Source organism: Sorex fumeus, unplaced genomic scaffold (assembly GCF_029834395.1).
Source record: "Sorex fumeus unplaced genomic scaffold, SorFum_2.1 ptg000002l, whole genome shotgun sequence".
Lineage (NCBI taxonomy): Eukaryota > Metazoa > Chordata > Mammalia > Eulipotyphla > Soricidae > Sorex > Sorex fumeus.
The window spans coordinates 32,672,924-32,693,831 of record NW_026606059.1 but is presented as its reverse complement, the minus strand read 5'-3'; the positions used below and the strand labels follow the sequence as shown (position 1 = coordinate 32,693,831).

Sequence of the window (20,908 nt, the reverse complement as noted above, 5' to 3'; positions counted from 1 at the left end):
AGTATAGTACTCTAGAACTAAACCCTAGAAGCAAGGAATTGTATGTAAAGACGGATTTTCCATGGATTTCTTCCTTTCAAGGCTGAAGTTAAAACCCATTTGATTGACCTGGATATGATCTTTGAAAGTGAAATGCTAAAATCGTGAAATTTGTTTTATGAGGTAGAGATTGTGAATTCCAAGAAAATTGCACAATTAAAGTGAATATGCTTTAAGAACCCTCTTGATTCTTAAAGCCCTCAAGCCACTGTTCTTTTGTGTATTTTTTGTCTTTTGTGGTGTCCAAGATCTGGTGCTGCACTTGAAAAACTTATATATTCTACCATAGTGAACTATATCCAGGGGCTCAGGGCTTTTCAAAGGTAATTTTGAAGATAATTTTGAAGATAATTCTATTATTGAAAAATTTGAGAACTTTTCTTATTTATTTCTATATGTCTTACTAATTTGGTTATAGAAGTCATGCAAAATAACAAACTCTAAGCTTTCAGCTACTAGGAGGGGATAACGAGCTTAAAAATACTTAGGAAAAGAAACCACACAAGTCATAGTTATATATTTATAATAAGGATAACACAGTCACCTCTAATCCCAGTGTGTCAGCCATAATCAGTCTTCGTTCTGGTTTATAATCTTTCATTTTCCTATTTCTTTTCTACTTATTTTTCTGTTTTACTCCTCCTGTATAAATACATATGTATACATATGTGTGTATGCATGCACATGTGACACACATGTATCTAAGGGTTATTAGGGATTTTTTATATTACTAAATCCCACTAATCAATTTTTTACATAGATTAATTGTTAAACATATGATATGACCTCTCAATATCATTTGACACAAATGATAACTAACTTTGAAACATTTTGTTTACTTAAGCCCAAGAGCTCATTTCCCCCAGATTTTTCTTTCTGCATCATTGGTCTTTCCCACATCCTTCCTTCCTATATCCTTTGCTGGTCCTTTCTTCCAAAGTCTTTGGCCTTCTCTTAGATCAATAAACTCACTTGGGAATCTTGAACAGTTCCATGGTTCTAAATATTATCTACTTGATGATAATTTCAAAATATATATCTTCCACAGTTATTGTCACCTAACTCCATGCACATATATCTGTACCTCCATCTCCACTTGGAAGTCTAATAGGCATCTCAAAGTTTCCAAAGCTGAAATTTGAATCCATTATCTTACTACGGGGGTGCCGGGGGGGGGGAGAGAGAGAGAGAGAGAGAGAGAGAGAGAGAGAGAGAGAGAAGAAAGGAAGGAGAAAGGAAGGAAGGAAGGAAGGAAGGAAGGAAGGAAGGAAGAAAGAAAGAAAGAAAGAAAGAAAGAAAGAAAGAAAGAAAGAAAGAGAAAAACCCCAAGAAAATCTTTTCCCAACTATTATATAGTATATATAAATTTCTAGTCACTTAGGTAGAATACGTAGTGCCATACTGACTCTTTTTATCACTGTTGTGCGTCACATAAAATCTATTCACTCACAATTTACCTAGAATCCAAGGACTTCTCAACAAATCTTCCTATATCTTTATCACACTACATCTAAGAACTTCTTAGGATTTCATTGCTTTTTAATTAAAGTTAGATCAAATATATCTATTCCATAGGATTGTTTGAATGTTAATGAAAATAATAAATATTTACAATTAATATTCATAATACTCACATTAGTGTCCTGCTAGTTAGGACTCATCATAAATTCTGCATATGAAAAAACCATATGTTTAGTGATCCTACTTATAAGAACTATAGGTACTCTGGGGCTGGTGTGATAGTGCAGAGAGTAGAGCATTTGCCTTGCATGTGGCTGACCCAGGTTTGATTCCTGGCATCCTATATGGACCCCCCTGCCAGGAGTAAAATTTCTGAGTGCAATGTCAGAATAATTCCTGAGCATTGTAGGGTATGCCCCCCCTAAAAAAAAACCAACAAAACATAAGAATTATAGATACCTCAAACATCTCTCAAAAAATGTAAACTCTCTTAAGGAACTTAAAAATGAATCATTTTTATTATATTTTTTAATTTATTCTGAATTCACAATTAGAATATATCATGCATCATGAATTATGAGTTAAAAATATTTTGTTACTCTTTAAACATCTGATGCTGGGCTGCTTAATTATTCACTACTTCCTAACCAGCACTACTATAATTCCCCAAATGAGAGTAATTTTTTTCCATACTATGATTTATTTATAAGGTGTATGTGACTTTTGTGCTCTGCTATTAAACTTTTACTAATGCATTATAATGAAATAACTTAGTCTAAACCAAAAGTTTGATATATGTTTTTACAGTTGCTAATAAAGATGGGCATAGTGGAGAGAGTAAGTCATGTGAATTCTCTACAAGGTTGACTTTGTAGTTGAAAAAATATCACAGATTCAACTTTGAATAATGACTTCCACCACTATTTAAATCATCTGTAAGAATGGGAAAGGATATTCACCGAATACACATCTGACAAGGGGTTGATATCCAGGATATACAAAATACTGGTTAAACTCCACAAGAAGAAAACATCCAACCCCATCCAAAAATGGGGCAATGAAATGAACAGAAACTTTCTCAAAGAAGAAATCCGAATGGCAAAAAAGCACATGAGAAAATGCTCTACATCATTAATCATCAGGGAGATGCAGATCAAAACCACAATGAGATACCATCTCACACCTCAGAGACTGGCCCACATTCAAAAGAACAAAAGCAACCGATGCTGGCGTGGATGTGGCGAGAAAGGGACACTCCTTCACTGTTGGTGGGAATGTCCACTGGTTCAGCCCTTCTGGAAAACAGTATGGACGATTCTCAAAAAATTAGAAATTGAGCTCCCATTTGACCCAGCAATACCACTCCTGGGAATATATCCCAGAGAGGCAAAAATGTATAGTCGAAGTGACATCTGCACTTGTTTGTTCATTGCAGCCCTCTTTACAATAGCTAGAAACTGGAAGAATCCTGAATGCCCAAGAACAGATGACTGGTTAAAGAAACTTTGGTACATCTACACAATGGAGTACTATGTAGCTCTTAGAAAAGATGAAGTCATGAAATTTACATACAAGTGGTACAATATGGAAAGTATCATGCTAAGCGAAATGAGTCAGAAAGAGAGGGATAGACATAGAAAGATTGCATTCATCTGGGGGATATAAAGTAACAAAGTATGAGATTAATACCCAAGAATAGCTGAGATCAGCACCAGGAGGATTACTCCATAACTTAGAGGCCAGCCGGGTATCCTAGAGGAAAGGGCTATTCAGATAGAGAAGGGAGCACCAAATAAAGGATGTTTGGAGGATCCTCCCAGGAGGGGAGATGCATGTCGAAAGTAGACTATGGACTGAACATGTTTGCCACTCAATGCCTCTTTTGCAGACCACAACACCCAAAAGGAGAGAGAGAACACAGGGGATTGCCCTGCCACAGAGACGGGGGGATGGGGGGATGGGGGTGGGAGGGATATTATCCATGGTGGTGGAAAATGGGCACTGGTGGAGGGATGGGTATCTGATCATTGTATAATTGAAACCAAAGCACAAAAAATTGTAAACCTACAACTTTAAAAAAAATAAAATAAAATAAAGGGGAAAAAAAAATCATCTGTAGATTTAGATTAGGATCATCCAGAAGTCTTACTGTCATAACTCAGTTCTCATCTCCATTTTACAGGTATTTGACTTTAACTGTAGAATAAATAATCCTGGATTACTCCCTTTTCACACTTAACCCACATGCTTCAGAAACTGGTTATGATCCACAATGGAAAAAGTACCTTCTTTATCACAAGTAAATTTTTAATGATTATTTAAATTAAATTTATTTGAACTGAGACAATCCATTTGAATACAAGGAAACCAACAGTATTCTCCAAAGACAAGTTAGGAATATCGAAGGTTTTGTGGATAGGTATTAATGCTTGTTTGTTTTGTTGTTGTTGTTTGGGAGCACACACACCCAGTGTTGCTCAGGGATCATTTCTGGAAAGTCTCAGGTGACTATATGTGGTGCTAGGGATCAAACTTAGGTCCACCGCATGCAAGACAAGCACTCTCTCCACTGTGCTATTGCTACAGCACCAGTCATTATGTTTTTTAAAGAGGGTATAAATTATAGACTTTTTGATCTTTGAATTTATTTTTTGTGAAGACTTCTGGAAAATTCGTGCATTTCTAATTGAAATTTTGTTGTAAGCTGATCCTGATACTGGATCTCTTAAAGGCCTCTTCAATGCTAGCATGGACTACTGATCAACTTACAGGTAAAAATTAACTTCATATATTTACCAAGAGCAAAATGTCTGATTCAGCAATGGTGCAACTTTTGAAAATTTTGTTGAAGATGTAAGGGGAGAAGCAGTACTATTGTGCCTGCATATTTGAAACAAGAGACAACATTTTATGAAAAATTGCTTAGTTAAATTATTTGCATAAAGTTTATCATTTCACAGTAATCGCATGTATACTGGTTGTACAAATGAATGGTGTTCTAAAATGTTATTGTAGTTCTTTGCAAATAACGCTTTCCTCATTTTATTTTTCATTTTAAAAGAAAATTGGCCCTGAAACACCATCCAGACAAGAATCCTGATGATCCAGCTGCAGCTGAAAAGTTTAAAGAAATCAACAATGCCCACACAATACTTACAGACATATCCAAGAGAAACATATATGACAAGTATGGATCACTGGGACTCTATGTGGCTGAGCAATTTGGAGATGAGAATGTTAATACCTACTTCATGCTCTCAAGCTGGTGGGCAAAGGTGAATATAATTTTTTAAACATTTCTCCAAAACATTTTCTCTAACATGATGATATGCATTCTCTTCAATTCTATCTCAAAGTCTAACACCACTATGTTATTAAACTATTGTAAATTAAAAATGCCACTTAATCCACAGCTGTTATTTGAAGATTATTTCTGCTTTAACTCATCAAATAATTATAAAATACAGCAAGACTTAAAATACTTTTAGACATTAATTATATTTGAAATTGAAGCTTCAGGTTAATTCTGACTGCCCTCCCTTCCCCGGGTAGTGACTAATTAAGAGCTGATTCATTGCTCAAAACCAAAAATAATTTATTAGTGTGACAACTGTTTAATAAATTAATATAAGACAAATTTAGTCATGTACTTTCCTATCTATAGCATAGGCTACATCAGCAAACAGAATACTCAGGAGAATGTGTGGTAATTATGTCATAGACTCATGTCTATAACCTGCTGGGTGGTAGTGAAAAAGAAACAAAGGATAGTCAATGAGAAATAGTGGAGAACAGGAAGTCAGAGAGAGGGGGAGAGAGAGAGGTAGGGGAAGTAGGGAAGGAGCAAGGGAGGAAGAGAGAGACAGAGAGAGAGGGAGAGAGAAAGAGAGAGAATATACCTATTCAAGAAAAAGATCACATTTTTAAGGACTTAGAACAAACAAAATTGATTTTTAAAAATCCGGTTTTACTGATTCACTACTGGTTTGCAGTATCATGATTTTGTAATACATTTTACACACTATATAAATAACTTACTCACCATGACACAGTCAAAATGAATACTTCTACCCAATCCTTCTATGATACATCTTTATGTATGGACATACAGCATTATGGGGTTTGTTTCTGGATTTTAAATTCTATTAGGCCCTCCCGTTGATCGTCGATTTGCTCGAGCGGGCCCAGTAACGTCTCCATTGGAGACTTTGTTGTTACTGTGTCTGGCATATCGAATACTCTCGGTAGCTTGCCGGGCTCTCCGAGAGGGGCGGAGGAATCGAACTCGGGTCGGCCATGTTGGCCGCGTGTAAGGCGAACGCCCTACCCGCTGTGCTATCGCTCCAGCCCTTAAATTCTATTGACTTATGATAATGTAACAATTGTATGTCTTCATGCATATGCTCTTGGAAATTTGAATGGTCAAAATACAGCTTCCTGTATTTCCATAGTTAGTTCATCCCTTAGGTTTTGGAAGTGCTCTATTATTTCTTTGAATAGGCAATCTTTTTTTTTAATTTCTGTGACATTTCTTGTTTTCCACTTCTAATAATCTGATGTCCCTGAAGGATTTCTTTATTTCCCCTAAGTTTTATTTCTCTTTTCTCTTCACACTGAGTCATTAAGAGAATTTCATTAAAATTTACTCATTTTTGCTCTGTGAGATTGAGAATCTTCCATGCTTTCGATGCTGTTTTTAAATTTTCTTTTATTGTGTTTTTTATGTACAGCATATCTGAATACTTTTATAAATTTAATTTCTTTGGTAAATTCCCTCTGCTTCTGTGCATGCTTTTACATTTTATTTGCTTTTTTTCTGTGCTATGCTATATTTAATATTTCTCTTTTAATTTTTATAAGTTATTTTGAATTCATTGACCAATTAAAATTCATTTTTCTTTACATTGCCTTGTTAAAATTGATTTCTGAGGAATTTTCTGTCTAATTTACTACGTCTTCTGATATTATTATTATTTTGCTGTTGGTTAAAATGGTGTCAATGTTAATGCTTTTGCTGTGCAGAGTTACTGCACCTCCTTTTCCACCATCCAAGTGTCAAAGATCCTCTGCTATTGTCCTTTGCTCACATCTAGTTCACTAGATTTAACTCTTCTTTGGGAGTGAGGTGAAGGTTTGCTTTGTTTTTCTAATAACTCTTTTTTTTCCTTTTTGGGTCAAACCTGGTGATGCACAGGGTTTACTCCTGGCTCATGCACTCAGGAATTACCCCTGGCAGTGCTTGGGGGACCAAATGGGATATGATATGTTGGGAATTGAAGCAGGTTCAGCTGCGTGCAAGGCAAACACCCTACCTGATGTACTATCACTTCAGCCCCATTTTTCCAATAACTCTTGGTTTGAAAATTTATTTTCTTGAACTTTGGTATAAAGAGGGAGAGGGATTAAACCAAAACAAGCATCTTCTTGGATAGTTGCCACTCCCCACGGGGAAACCCAACTTGAGTAGGAAGCCCTCACTATCCCCTTTTCTCTTTGGCCAGACCTGATTTCTGTCTGAGCTCAGTGACTGTGACTTTCCTCTGTGACTACCCATGGGGATTGTTACCAGCAGTGGTTTACTGTGAAAATTGTATTGTTTGAGATTCTAGTGAGGAGGGGCAAGTGCCAATAACAAACAGAACAAACAGTGGCCCGTTTTGGCTTTGACTTGTTGAACTGGGAGGGTGACTTTTCATCTTTAGCTATAGGAAACTTGTTGAACAAGTTGTTTACACAATTTTGGGGAAATCCTGGTGCAATTCACTAAAAGAAACAAGTTATGTATTTGTCTATCGATTTCTTTTTAGATTTAATAACCCACTAGGGCTAGAGCGATAGCACAGTGGTAGGGCGTTCGCCTTACAAGCGGCCAACATGGCCAACCCGAGTTCGATTCCTCCGCCCCTCTCGGAGAGCCCGGCAAGCTACCGAGAGTATTCGATATGCCAAACACAGTAACAACAAATATGATATAACAGGTATTAAATCTTTAGGAGGAGGAATTTAAATTTACAGCCTCCAAGAAGCTCATAATCTAGTACTAGAAAAATCTAAAAAGATTTATCCTAGTGTCTGGAAAGATACTATAGGGGACATGGCACTTAGCCACTTGCATGTGGCTATCTCCCATTCAATTTTGGACACTGCATGTGGTTCTTAAATACTGCCTGGAGTCATCCTCAAGAACAGAACCAGGAATAAGCCCTGAACACTGGTAGGTGTGACCCAATATCCCCTCTCAAGGAGAAAAATATCCTAAAGTTTTAACCACAAGAAAGGACCCCGTGATAAAATTCTGTATGGAATACAATTAAGGCACAGTGGAGGAAGTGAATTATTTTGGTGGGGAAATCAAGTGAGACACTCTAAAGAGAATCTCAAAGATGAACACAGGGTGATATATCTTAGAGGACTGGCAATAGGAAGGGTGTCAGAGCAGATGACCACAATGGGGAGGACAGAAGCTATGGTAGATATGGCAGGAACAAGACTACACTGTGCAGAGTGGGACTTGTAGAGGACAGATGACAACAATGAGTTCAGGCCTTGTGTAATTGGCAGGAGGGTTGCTGCAAGGACTGAAGAGAAAAGTTACTTCAGAAAGCTCTAGCAATAACACTCAGGGTGTATTAGAAAACAAGAGGTGCAGAGAGAAGGAAGTTAGGAGGATGCTGAGGTGTCCACAACAGAGAGAATAGAATCTGTTCTAAATTCTTACCAGTCAGGATAAAGAGGAGAGAAAGGGTATAAGAGAACTTGAGAAAAAAACTCTGTGGGACTGGGGGAAAGTGTTGAAGAGCTATCAATAACCCTTTTTTGGTGAGAATGATTCAATCCCTTTGGCTAATGCACTTGATCTATAAATTTTGTTTGTTATTTCATTTGTTCTGATCTGAGACAAGAAAAGATGTCAAATTCATACCTTTGGCTACAAGTTATTTCCTCTGGGTTTAACTTGTTAAGCAAATTTAATGAGGAGTCTGTTTCCAGAGAAATACAACAGATGGGTTTTGCTTGGAATACAAAAGAAGCTGTGTAGTGTGTTGGCTGAATAATCCCTTCAAGTCTTGAAGGCCACATGAGTCCTTGCCTGATCTCCGGGCCTCCCTCATACCTACCCCTCATACCTACCTCACCTCTGTTTTGCTTTGCTTTCACTTTTCCTAGACCCTGTTTGTCATCATTGGCCTCTTGACTGGCTGCTACTTTTGCTGCTGTCTATGCTGCTGTTGCAACTGCTGCTGTGGACACTGCCGTCCCAAGTCATCAATGCCAGAAGAGGAATGCTATGTGTCCCCAGAAGATCTTGAGGAGCAAATCAAGACTGACATGGAAAAAGGTGGAGTAAGATGAACACACGGGGTGGGATGGCATCTTAGGACCAACCAAGTCCTAGATTCTATGTGATAGTTTTCCTTAAAGTGATAGAGAGTCAATAACTAAATGTGGAAATCCTATAGAATGTTAGTTTTCACTTGTCTTCTGGAGGTACCAACTATAGAGAAAAGCAGAACCTGACTTCATTAGAAAGAAATTCTAAAATATATGGCATTATAAACCAAAGCAAGTATAGTGCATGGTTTTCTTCCAGGAGAGTGAGCTCTGGATTCAAGAGATTTGGGTGAAAGGGGTGAAAGTATTGAGGGATAAATGAGATAAGGTAGGATATTCTCTCAGGGAAATTGGTTTTGTTTTATTTTTTATTTCCTTTTGTTTGTCCTTCGGCCATGCCTGGCAGTGCTTGGGACTTATTTCAGGCTATGCACTCAGGGATCCCTTCTGGCAAGGATCAAGAAACCATATACATTGTTCCAGGAATTGTGCTCAGGTTGGCCACATGTAAGGCAAGTGTTCTACCCACTGAACTATTGCTCTAGCCCCCAAATTGCATTTTAGTTCATAACTTTAGGATGTTTACTCAAAGAATAAGGAATGCATTTCAAAACAACTCATGTTTTTTTTTTCTTTTAAATTACTTGATGATGAACATTGAGTGGAATTGGTGGAAGGGTACTTTTTCTTTCTAGAAGTATATCTTCCTTGCAAATCCACACATTTGGAGCTAGCATCAAAATAAATCCTATGTAAAGAAGACTATTTGCCTTGCTAAATTACCTCCATTTGTCTATGTATTTGCATGTCCATGCCATGTATTGATTCTTTGAGTTCCTTATACTCAAAAAATATAAAGGAAAAATGTTTGAAGAAAATCTCAGGGAATTCACAAAGCAATACTTTGGAGTCAAACTTGTCATTATTTTCTCCATCTTACAGTCGCAATACAACTGTCACTTTATTCTTTAGAATATTCATCTTTAAAATACATTTTCTCTTTTAGAATACATTATGAACCATGAACAGCCAAAGAATTACTGGTTAGTTAAGACTGTGACCTCTTGAGAGAATTGTAGAAATTAGGAATGAATGGTATACTTGTTTGGATTATTCCATAAAACTGATTTATTTGGTCACACTGAAACAGGAATTCTATAATATTGAGAGGCAGAGACTATTAAAAGCCTTCTACATGCTTTTGATACTTTATTAAGTGTTACATTTTATTATTTATTATGGTACTATGTAATAATCTACCACCTGACCTGAGTCCAGCTTGAAGGAAGGAGTCCCAATCCTGTGGACACCATTTTAAGATTGGAAAGCAGAAGAGATCTTTCTGCAATCTGTGATTCCTTTCTATGAGAAATGGTAGGAAGGCTAGATAACCCACTTGTCAAACATAGGGTTGCTTTGACAGTTTCTTATCGTTGTCCCTAGAGTCAAATTGTGGGCTCATGATAATTTTTTTTCCTGACCATGGACATAAACAATAGATTAATCTTGTAATAGCAGAATGCACTAAAAAAGACAAAGGGGCAGGAATATTAGCAAGAGGTTAATTTGGACTAGAGAGAGAATATAGCTGGTAGGGTGCTTGCCTTGTTTCCAATCTCTCTGGCTTTGATTATGTATAGTACCCTGAGTACTCCCAGGAGTGATCCCCAAGCACAGAGAAAGGAGTAAGCCTTGAGCACTGCTATGTGTGGCCAAAAACCAAACCAAAACAAAACCCAAACAAGCAAAGTAGTTTATCTATGCATCTATGTAAACTCCTTTTTATTAAAGAGTCAGTGACCTTGGCCTAACTTGCTTAAGAATAATGATCACAGTACATTAATCCATATGCTCTTGTGAGGCAGATAAACTATGGTCAGATCATATCAGGGGTTGCTAACACTATTGTCCATAGGATCTCTGGTAACATCCATTAATCCAGATCAGTACTGTCACTGATAGAAACATATAGTAAGTTAGGAGAGTATTTTTATTGTGGTCTATTGTGTCAACTTTAACTTTTTCTTTATAGTGCAAAAAGAAAATTTTGATTAATTAATTCAATATAACCCATAAAATTTTGATTAATTAATCCAATATAACCCAAAACCCAGGACTGTACACCAATCTGAAAAGCCCAACAATTTTCTGCTTTCAAACTAGAATTTTAAAAACCCCACCAGGTCATTTTAGTAGAACTTCTTTGCAGAAGATTTTTTCCCTTGGAACAGAAATTCATGCTCAGTGCCAAATTCCACCCAGGTTTCCATTCCGCAGGGTGACTGATGATAAATCTACATGTCTCTTATAGTTCTCAGTTCTGACACCCAGAGTTACTTCTATTGTAGAGGTCAGATTCTAGGCTGACAACAAATCCATTTGACTGTGTTACTAAGAATCTTTTAACAAAAGTAAAAACTTTATCCTATTCCTGTGGACTTTTAAACTCCTAAACTAAAATTAAAAACATACAGTACAGTTAGTTCTTTTCAAAAAATGCACAAATAGACTAAGTTACATAGACAATAAAAGTTAAAAATTAATTTCAAGAAAAAGAACTATGAAAACTGAAAAACTAACATAGATATCATAAAACCTAGAAAAATAACAGTTTAATAAGCTATAAGGAATACCTCTATAAATCTTTCTCCGATGTTTTATTTGATTGCCTGATTTGGCCATACTCAAGAAGGTTTAGTCCTGGCACGGTGCTTAGGGAACCATAGGGAGTGGAGATCCAATCACCCTCAGTCACCCTGCAAGGCAAGAGCCCTCTGGCTTTACTTTCTCTCCAGTGCCTCCTCTCAAGTCATTGTTTGCTTTGTTGTTTTGTTGCTTTTGCGGGGCACACCCGGTGATGCTGAGGGATTATTCCTAGTTCTGTACTCAGGAATTACTGCTGGTGATGATCCGTGCTCAGGGAACCATATGGGATGTCGAGGATTGACTTCGGGTCGGCTGCCTGCAAATCAAGCTCCCTACCTGCTGTTCTATAGCTCCAGCACTTCTTTTAAGCATTTTTAAATGGACGAACAGATAATTATTTCTTCTAGTATGTTTGATAAGTTTTGTTTAAATGTTGATAAATTAAAAAGATCTTGGTTTTGTTTTGTTTGGGGGGCCACATCCAGTAGTGTTGGGGGGATTGGTTATCCCTGGCTGCAGTGATCAGGGGTAACCTGTGGCAGTGCTTGGGGACCATTTATGGCTAGGAATTCAAGCTGAGACAAGCAGAATGAGAAGGGCCTTAAGTCCTGTACTATCTATCTGGTTCCATCAGTTTTACTCCTCACTATTAATAATATTTAACATTTAGAGATTGCTAAATTCAAATTTTTTCCCACCAATCATTTGTTTGGATCACACCAGTTACTGCTGGATCTGTGCTCTGGGGACACTCCTGGTAATGCAGGGGAAACTGTCATTTCTCTCTGTATGTTTCAAATTTTCTTTTTCCTGCATCAGTCAGTGATTCACAAATCAGAGTGCAATAGACACTTTAACATAATTCCACTTCTGATAGGAATACTCCTTACCAGTGAACTGGCATAGTAGACTATTGGGAAGTATTTCTAAAGTTATTTCTGTTCCACTATGACTAGCAACAACTATGTAAAAAGTTAGTGCACATCAAAAAATCATATTCCATAAATTCAAATGAATCCTTTTTCCAATTCTATTTTCCCTTCATCAAATCACAAATATGTCCATAGCAAGGTCCAAATTACCATGTATCAAGAAGAAAACCATGAAATGCTTTTTTTTTTGCATGAAATTCTGTCAGTGTCAATATTGTAAATTATAGTACCAGAAATAAAATTTAAACAAAATTTATCATGAAGAAGAAACAGAAGATAGAAGGAAAGTTAAAAGTAGAAAGCACAGTCTTCTTACCAGTTATGGCTAAAATATCCAACATTTGCAAATCTACAAATGTAAACAAATTCCTGGAGGCCTAGTAAGTCTCTGAGAAAGGTCTTTGCAAATGAAGCACCTTTTGTTTTGTTTCAGTTTTGTTTTGAGCGCATTTATTACTTAAGGAGTTATCCCTGGGCCCTGCTTGGAAGACGGTCAGTGTAGAACCCAGACCTGCATGCAAAGTATGACTCTTTCTGTCTTAGTTTGGGGGCTAGGGGGGTGAGGCACAACTGGTGATGCTCAGGGGTTATTCCAGGTTCTGCAATCAGGAATTTGTCCTGGTGGTGCTCGGGGGATCATATGGGATGCCAGGGATTGAACCTGGGTTGGCTGCATGCAAGGCAGGTGCTCTACTCACTGTATATCTCTCTACCCTCCAAAACACAACTCACTCATTCAGCTATCTCCGCATCCTAAGGATACTTTAAATAAAGTGAGAGATTCATTAACTGCACAATAAATCTAACCTGCTCTTTGGTCAAATATTTTATAAGAATTTACATACTATTTTCAGATAATATGTATTTTTTAGCTCCAGATCTTTACTCTCCTAATTCAGAGATTTTGTGAGGTTTACACATATAAACTGGTATTGAACTGGAGAGATAATACAGTGGATGGGACACTTGCCTTACCGCAGCCAAACCAGATTTCATCCCTGGCAACCCACATGATTCCCTACGCGTTACTGAGCCAGGAGTATCCCCTGAACACTGCTGGGTGTGGCCCCCAAATTAACCACACACATATACACACGCACGTGGAACAACAACAACAAAGAATGCAAGTAAAGGCTTACAAAGATAAAAAAATTGAGGCTAGAGCGATAGGGCATTGGGGATACAGCAGGTAGGGCATTTGCCTTGCACATGGCTGACCCGGGTTCAATTCCAAGCATTCCATATGGTCCTCCGAGCACCACCAGGGGTAGTTCCTGAGTGCAGAGCCAGGAGTAACCCCTGAGCTTTGCTGGGTGTGACCTCCCCCTTCATAAAAAAAAAAAAGATGAAAAAATTCCATGTTATGACTGTTTTTGGAACTGTATTCCAGAAAATGGACTGTAGGTTGTCTCATCTATTCTGCAAAGGCAGGGATACACATCACACATAACATGCTGATTTAAACCACATCTAAGTGTCAACCATTGCTCTACATCCTGTACTAGCTGGGGTCAATCTGTGTAACATAAAGTTTAATTTTTAATATAGATTTTAATTATGCAAATACCATTTGTTGAAAAAGGATGTTTTAAAATAGAATTTTTAAAAATGGAAACAGCACTATTTTTCTATTGAATTGCCTTTGAACCTCTGTGAAAAATTAATAGGTCATATTTTTATTTGTTTCTTTGTTTCTGAGTCACAACCAGCAGTACTCAGTGATTACTCCTGGCTTTGTGCTCAGAGTTCACGCCTGGCAAACTTGAGGACCATATGATGTGCCAGGGATCCAACTCGGGTTCATGCAAGGCTAATGCCCTGCTTACTGTACTACCACTCCGACCCCAATAGGTCATATTTTATGGGTCAATTTATGGATTCTGTTCTGTCCCATTATTATGTTTTTAACCCTTTATCAATAATAACCATGCTCTCTGTATATCTGCTCTTATTTAAGTGTGATTTAAGTGTGAATCCTTCCTCTCTTTTTTTTCATAATTGTTTTTTTTTTCAATTTTTTTCTACAACGGGAGGATAGTTCTAAAATTCTAATGTACTTGACTTTCCATATATATTTTAGTGTCATGTGTCAAATAACCCCAAGCTCTGCTTCTATATTAAACTTGCATTACGTTTTTAGATCAGTTTGGAAATATTTGACATTATCTATACTCAGTCAACTGGACCAACAAATTCGGTAGTAATACCTAAGAATGTGATGCTGCTGAAAATTTGTGGTAGCAAAAATGGCCAGGACTACCCCAGTCATACTTAGGGGCATCCAGGGTCACAGCTGGTGATGCCAGGGAGGCCATGTGATGCCGGTGGTTGAACTTGGATAGAGTATCTGCAAGACATACACTTTAACTTCTATACTTTCTCCTCAACCCCAAGATATGACATCCATGTTGAATCTTCCACTCCACTAAACATGGTACACCTTCATTATTTAGGTTTTATTTGCTTTCTTTTTATTTAGGGAGGAGGTTGATCCATACCTGATAGTGCTCAGTGGATACTCCTGTGGTTCTGTGCTCTGGGGTCACCAGTCATAAACTATAACAATAATTTTGCTTTTATTTAAAGTGTACAGTTCTTGGATTTTTAAAAAAAATTATGTGCACCTTTCAAACATGCCTATTACTTGGACATTTTGATGGTATCAGTTTCTATTCAGAATAGAATTAGTCAGTAGATTCTAAAAACATAGAGTAAAGATATGTTTGGTGTTATTGTGTCACTTTCAACTATGTATAATCCAGCTTACTTAAATATACCTCTTCCTTGAGAAATAAAGAGGAAAGCTGAAAAAGAGTAGAATTTTCTATGTTCTCTGGAAACTATAGAATTTATAAGTGATTTCTCTTTCTTAAAGTAAGTGGGCCGCTTGTAAGGCGAACGCCCTACCCGCTGTGCTATCGCTCCAGCTGGAGTGATAGCACAGCGGGTAGGGCGTTCGCCTTACAAGCGGCCAACATGGCCGACCCGAGTTCGATTCCTCCGCCCCTCTCGGAGAGCCCGGCAAGCTACCGAGAGTATTCGATATGCCAGACACAGTAACAACAAACTCTCCAATGGAGACGTTACTGGGCCCGCTCGAGCAAATCGACGATCAACGGGAGGGCCTTTACTTTACTTACTTTTAAAGTAAGTGGGATTCTAGGGATACAGGAATATTCTATTATTCTTATGAATTAATTAGAGTCAAATGAAAGAAAGACTATTGGCAGGGTAGCCCAGAATCCCCATTTTGTCTTATAAAATTCAAAACTTGAAAAGTAAAAGTATTAAATATCAGGTTATTCCATTTTGTGGAACTTTACTGTTGTATTTAAACAATCTTATTTAGACTCTATACTTCTGTTAAAATTTATAGTAAAACAGAATTATTCTAATCAAGAGGATGTATAGACCATCTTGAGCTAGAATCCCATTCCTTTGGACTCTGTGTGAATATGTGAGAGAGAGAAAAAGGGGGGCAGGATGTAAAGACCATAAATGGAAAAGAGTTATGTTTAAATATCTTGACAAAACAAACCCAAAATACAAAAGCTAATTTTATTTTTGCTCTATCCCCCAAACTGAAGGCAATGGACTGACAACTTCCATTTTAATACTAAAAATATTTTGTAAAGTCACGATATCCACCCTCCAATACACACACACATGCACACACACACACACGCACACACACACACACTTTAAAGAAGCATTATTGAAGAAAATTTCACAGTGTTAAGCTTGGATCATAAAATGAGAGATTCATTGTAAAGGAAAAATAAAATCTGTTGATTGCTTAAATGTTCTTGCTATTCACCTGGATAAGACCCAAGTAAATTAAAAATACTGAGTTAAAGAGACCATATGGTTTGTAATTAGACACTTGGTGTCAACCAAGATATTGAGATATTTATTACATTTTTCTGCTTAGCGTTCATCATATTTTACTGCCCAGGAAAAGGCACCGAATTCACGTTTCCTCCTTTCACCACACCCACTAAATCTTCCTATCCACATTCGAAACACCAATTTCAAAAAAATAGTTCATGGAAGAACATCCTTAAAATAGTCCAGAAAACTGTGCTTTTCCTTATGTTAATTTACATATCTTTTCACGCTCCTGGTTCAGGGAATCAAGGTAAATAAGTTGACTTAAGGTGTTAACTAGTGCAATGTGATTTCGTTGACTTTTGTTGTCAAGATTCAATCAGAAATTTACTAGGCTGGTTTATTGAGACAGTCTATTAACAGTCAGCATGTGTTGAGAATTTATGCTAGGGACTAGAGAAAAGAAAAGCACTGTGTTTGAATTTATAATCTAGCAGAGTAGATGGAGAGAAAAATGCTAAAGAAATAATTATACAAACAGAGGCTAGAGAGATAGGGCAATAAGTAGGGTACTTGCCTTGTAACCTGGGTTCGATCTCTGGCATCCTGAGCACTGCCACTAGGAGTAGTTACTGAGTGAAGAGACAGGAGTGACCCTGAGCATTGCCAGGTGTGACTCAAAAAGCAAAATAATAATAATTACACAAAGAACTTTATTTTTTTTATGTAGGAGTACTGCAATTTATTCAGGCACTGATTAGGTTATTGAATTGGGCATGAAATCCACCTTTTTTTAAAAATTTTTTATAATTTTATTTATTGAATCACTGTGACAGCAGTTACAAAGCTTTCGGATTTAAGTCTCAGTCATACAATGAAACACCCGTACCTTCACCAGTGCCCATTCTTCATCACCAAAAACCTCAGTATATCTCCATCCCTCCCCCTCCCCCTACCTGTGGGGCAGATGATTTCCACATTACTCTCTCTCTCTCTCTACTTTAACTACACTCATTATTTTGACACCAGACACACCATTATTATTTGGGATTTTACCCCAACACTCATCTGCTGAAAAGGCAACCGTAAACAACTTGTTTTCTATTGCTGCTTATGAATAACATATGATGTCACGTGGCTGCATTAGTGGCCATGTGATTTTGAAATTCCAAAATTTTAACAATTAAATCTGGAGGGATTTCTGCCAAAACCTGCTGGATTCCGAGATTTGTTCTTGAGTCTCTTGGATCATGACCGTTAAGCAGCTTGATCAGGAGCCAGAAAAGCCATTAGTGGGCGGCGACTCGGGGTCTCGTTGGATGGGGATGAAAGGGCCGAACCGCCCCCATCCCGTGAGGCCCTGTGTGTCCCATCACTGAGGGCCCAAACCTGACTGTCCAATGGCCTCTGGAAGATGGTGGCCACAGAGCTGCCTAGGGGGAGCAGGCAGAGGGACAGCAGCCTTTCCCCCCTGGAATGGCCCGGCAACAGTAACATACTATGGGGTCTGGACACATTTCTGCTGGGTTCCGAGATTTGTTTCTGAGTCTCTGGGATCATGGCCATTAAGCAGCTTGATCTTGAACCAGAGAGGCCCATCATGGGCAATGACTCAGGATCTTGTTGGGTGGGGAGGAAAGGGCTGGCTCCACCCCTATCCTGTAAGGTCCCACGTGTCTCATCACTGTGGACTGAAATCTGACTGTCCAATGATCTCTGGCGGATGGTGGCCACCGAGCTGCCAAGGAGGAGCAGGTGGAGGGACAGAGCCCTTTCGCCCCTGGGGTGGCCCAGCGACAGTAACCTACTGTGCAGTCTGGACACATTTCTGCCAAAAGTGGTTGGGTTTCAAGATTTGTTTCTGAGTCTCTGGGATCATGGTCTTTAAGTAGCTTGATCAGGAGCCAGAGAACCTGTTTGTTGGCGGTGACTTGGGGTCTCATTGGTGTGGGGATCAAAGGGCCAGCTCCACACCCACACTGTGAGTCCCCACATGTCTCTTCACTGCAAGCCCAAACCTGACTGTTCAATGGCCTCTGGCAGATGGCGGCAACCACGCAGCCAACGGAGAACAGGCGGAAGGACAGCACCCTTTCCCCCCTGGGTGGCCTGGCAACAGTAACCTACTGCGCGGTCTGGGTGCATTTCTGCCAAAAGCCGCTGGGTTTCTAGATTTGTTTCTGAGTCTCTGAGATCATGGCCATTATGCAGTTTGATCAGGAACCAGAAAGGCCATGCCTCCAAATATATAGCTGAGCCTGAGGTGGCTTGTGGGTTTGTCTCCCACATACCTGCATTTTGGATGTTTACTTTCTTGGTAAACTTTGCCTCAAGTTTTTGGGGTCTGGCCAAAGGCACAGCAGCAATTTTGGGGTATCTGGAAGTCTGAATGCGCCATCAGGCTGCTGATGCACTCACCTCACAGGTACAGATTGACCTGCTTGAGGCACCATACCCCCACACAAAGAACTTTAATCACAGGTTTAAGGAGTCTTCTTAAATTAAAAAGTTAATTATATTAAATTAGATTAATTAAATAAATTAAAACAAATAAAAAAAGACTTTAATGTATGTTTTAAAATCTCTGGTGAGGACTTACCATATCTTAAATTATAAACATGGTGATAGCTCTTCATTTTATTTCTAATTTAACTGTACTGTGATCAGAGAATATGACTAGTAAAATACAATACTTTGACTTATCTTGAGACATGCTTTACAGTCTAGCTTTAATGTTTCTATATTGCTTCACAATAATATATTTTGAATTTGTAAAGCTAACTGATCCATATATGTTTATTAAAGCAAATGTATGGAAACTGTTAATTTACTAGGGCTGCTATAATGAAGTTTCAGAGACTGTATGACTTGCAGAGCATACATTTATTCTCTCACAATTCTGGGGGCTAGAAATCAAAGATCAAGGTATCACAGAGTTAGTTTTTTTTGCAGTCTTTTTCAGGCATGTGAAAGGCCATTTTCTCTGCATATCTTCTTATCTTCCCTCTGGGTGTGTTTGGCACTAACATTGCCTTTTGGAAGGACTCTGGTCACTAGGAGTAGGGCCTATATGAGAACTCCATTTACTTCTTTAAAGACCTTATCTGCAAATGCAATACACAGTTTGATAAAGGTCAGAATTTTGACATGTGTATTTGGAGGAGAGTGGACACAAATTCTGTTTATAACTTTGCATTTTTCAATGTTTTTATAGCTTTAAAAATAGTTTTTCCTTTCTTGTTTAGTCAGTGTCTCTGAGAAACTCAAATATTCCAGTGTGATAATGGACTTTTCTATTTCTCTGTAAAACTCTGACACCTTTTGCAAGGATATGGTATTAGTATATTTAAGTTCAGAATTGTTATCACTCTACTCATTGAACTGAACGTATAAATTATGGAGTTACCCTCAAACTCTACCAATTCCTTTGTTTATTGTATTTTCTCTATGACTAGCTTCTTTTTCTTTAGTGTTTGTGTGGTAGCTATGCTTCCACTTTTTTACAACCAACTTTTTTGTTTGTATTTTGGGCCACAACCTGCAATGCTCAAGGGTTACTTCTGGCTCTACACTCAAGAATTATCCCTAATGTTGCCTGGACCTGGGTTGGTCACACGCAAAGCAAGCATCCTATCCACTGTACTACCTCTCTGGCCCCCAGCTATCAACGTATTTTACACAAGTTCCAGACCCAGCAATGTTCAAAGGAACCAGGGTAATTCCCAGGAAAACTCACCTGAGAGTGGATGCATGAGACCAGCTATGCTGATCTTCAGTGGTCACTAGACTTCACCTCCTGGTCCTTGGGAAGGAGGAGCAAACATGGCAAGGATCAGACTTGTGGTAGCATATATGCCAAGAATGTGTTCCACCCCTATGAGTCATATTCCTGGTGTTTCTTTTCATAATGGGGGTGGAAATTATTACTTGATCTTAAACTATTTTTTTAAATAGAGTATTAGATACACTTGCACTTATTGTACTTCTCCATATTTATATTTTATACTAGATTATTTATTTGGTAAGAGATGTAGTATAGCATATACATTAAGAGAGCATATTCTGGAGGCTGAGGCGATAGTGCAGGGGGTTAAGGCACAAGTGTCAGGTTTGTACCATAAACTGTAGCACTGTAGCACTGTCCTGCCGTTGTTCATTGATTTGCTCAAGCAGGCACCAGTAACGGACGGCAAAGCCTGGCAAGCTCCCCGTGACATATTCAATATGCCAAAAACAGTACCTTAAACATACCCGGATATTACCAGATATATAGCTGTGGATCCCCTGAGCACTGCTGGATGTGGTCCTGGGGTTCCCCCTTTCTATGCCTAGCACCCTAGACTGCCCTACACAGCACAGAGACCTAGTGTCACCACATTCTTGGGATCCATTACTAAATTGCCAGCTTGCTGGGAGTGGCCCTCTTGGGAGTCTCCTGGCAAAAGAGAGAATATCCTCTCAAAACATTGTCTAGGTTTTCAAACTCCTGTGTAAGTTGGGCTAGTTACTTAAAACACACTACTTAGAATTCCGGCAGAATGTCTATATAAATATTGTGGTTAAGTGATACAGCACTATACACACAAAGTAACAAATATTATAAGATGCTTTATTTAATATTCTATTTCCCTTTCATTTTTCACTTGCTTTGGCTTTTGTTTGTTTTCTTG

At 38.3% G+C, this 20,908-nt stretch overlaps 1 protein-coding gene across 1 annotated transcript in view; it reads left to right on the top strand.

Moving 5' to 3' along the window:
- DNAJC5B (DnaJ heat shock protein family (Hsp40) member C5 beta) overlaps nt 1-20,908 on the top strand; it is a 51,485-nt gene that overhangs the window by 27,921 nt on the left and 2,656 nt on the right. Inside the window, exons 2-3 of the mRNA XM_056113238.1 lie at nt 4,562-4,775; nt 8,668-8,839. Of these exons, the coding sequence (XP_055969213.1) occupies nt 4,562-4,775; nt 8,668-8,839 (386 nt within the window). The remainder of the gene's footprint in view (nt 1-4,561; nt 4,776-8,667; nt 8,840-20,908) is intronic.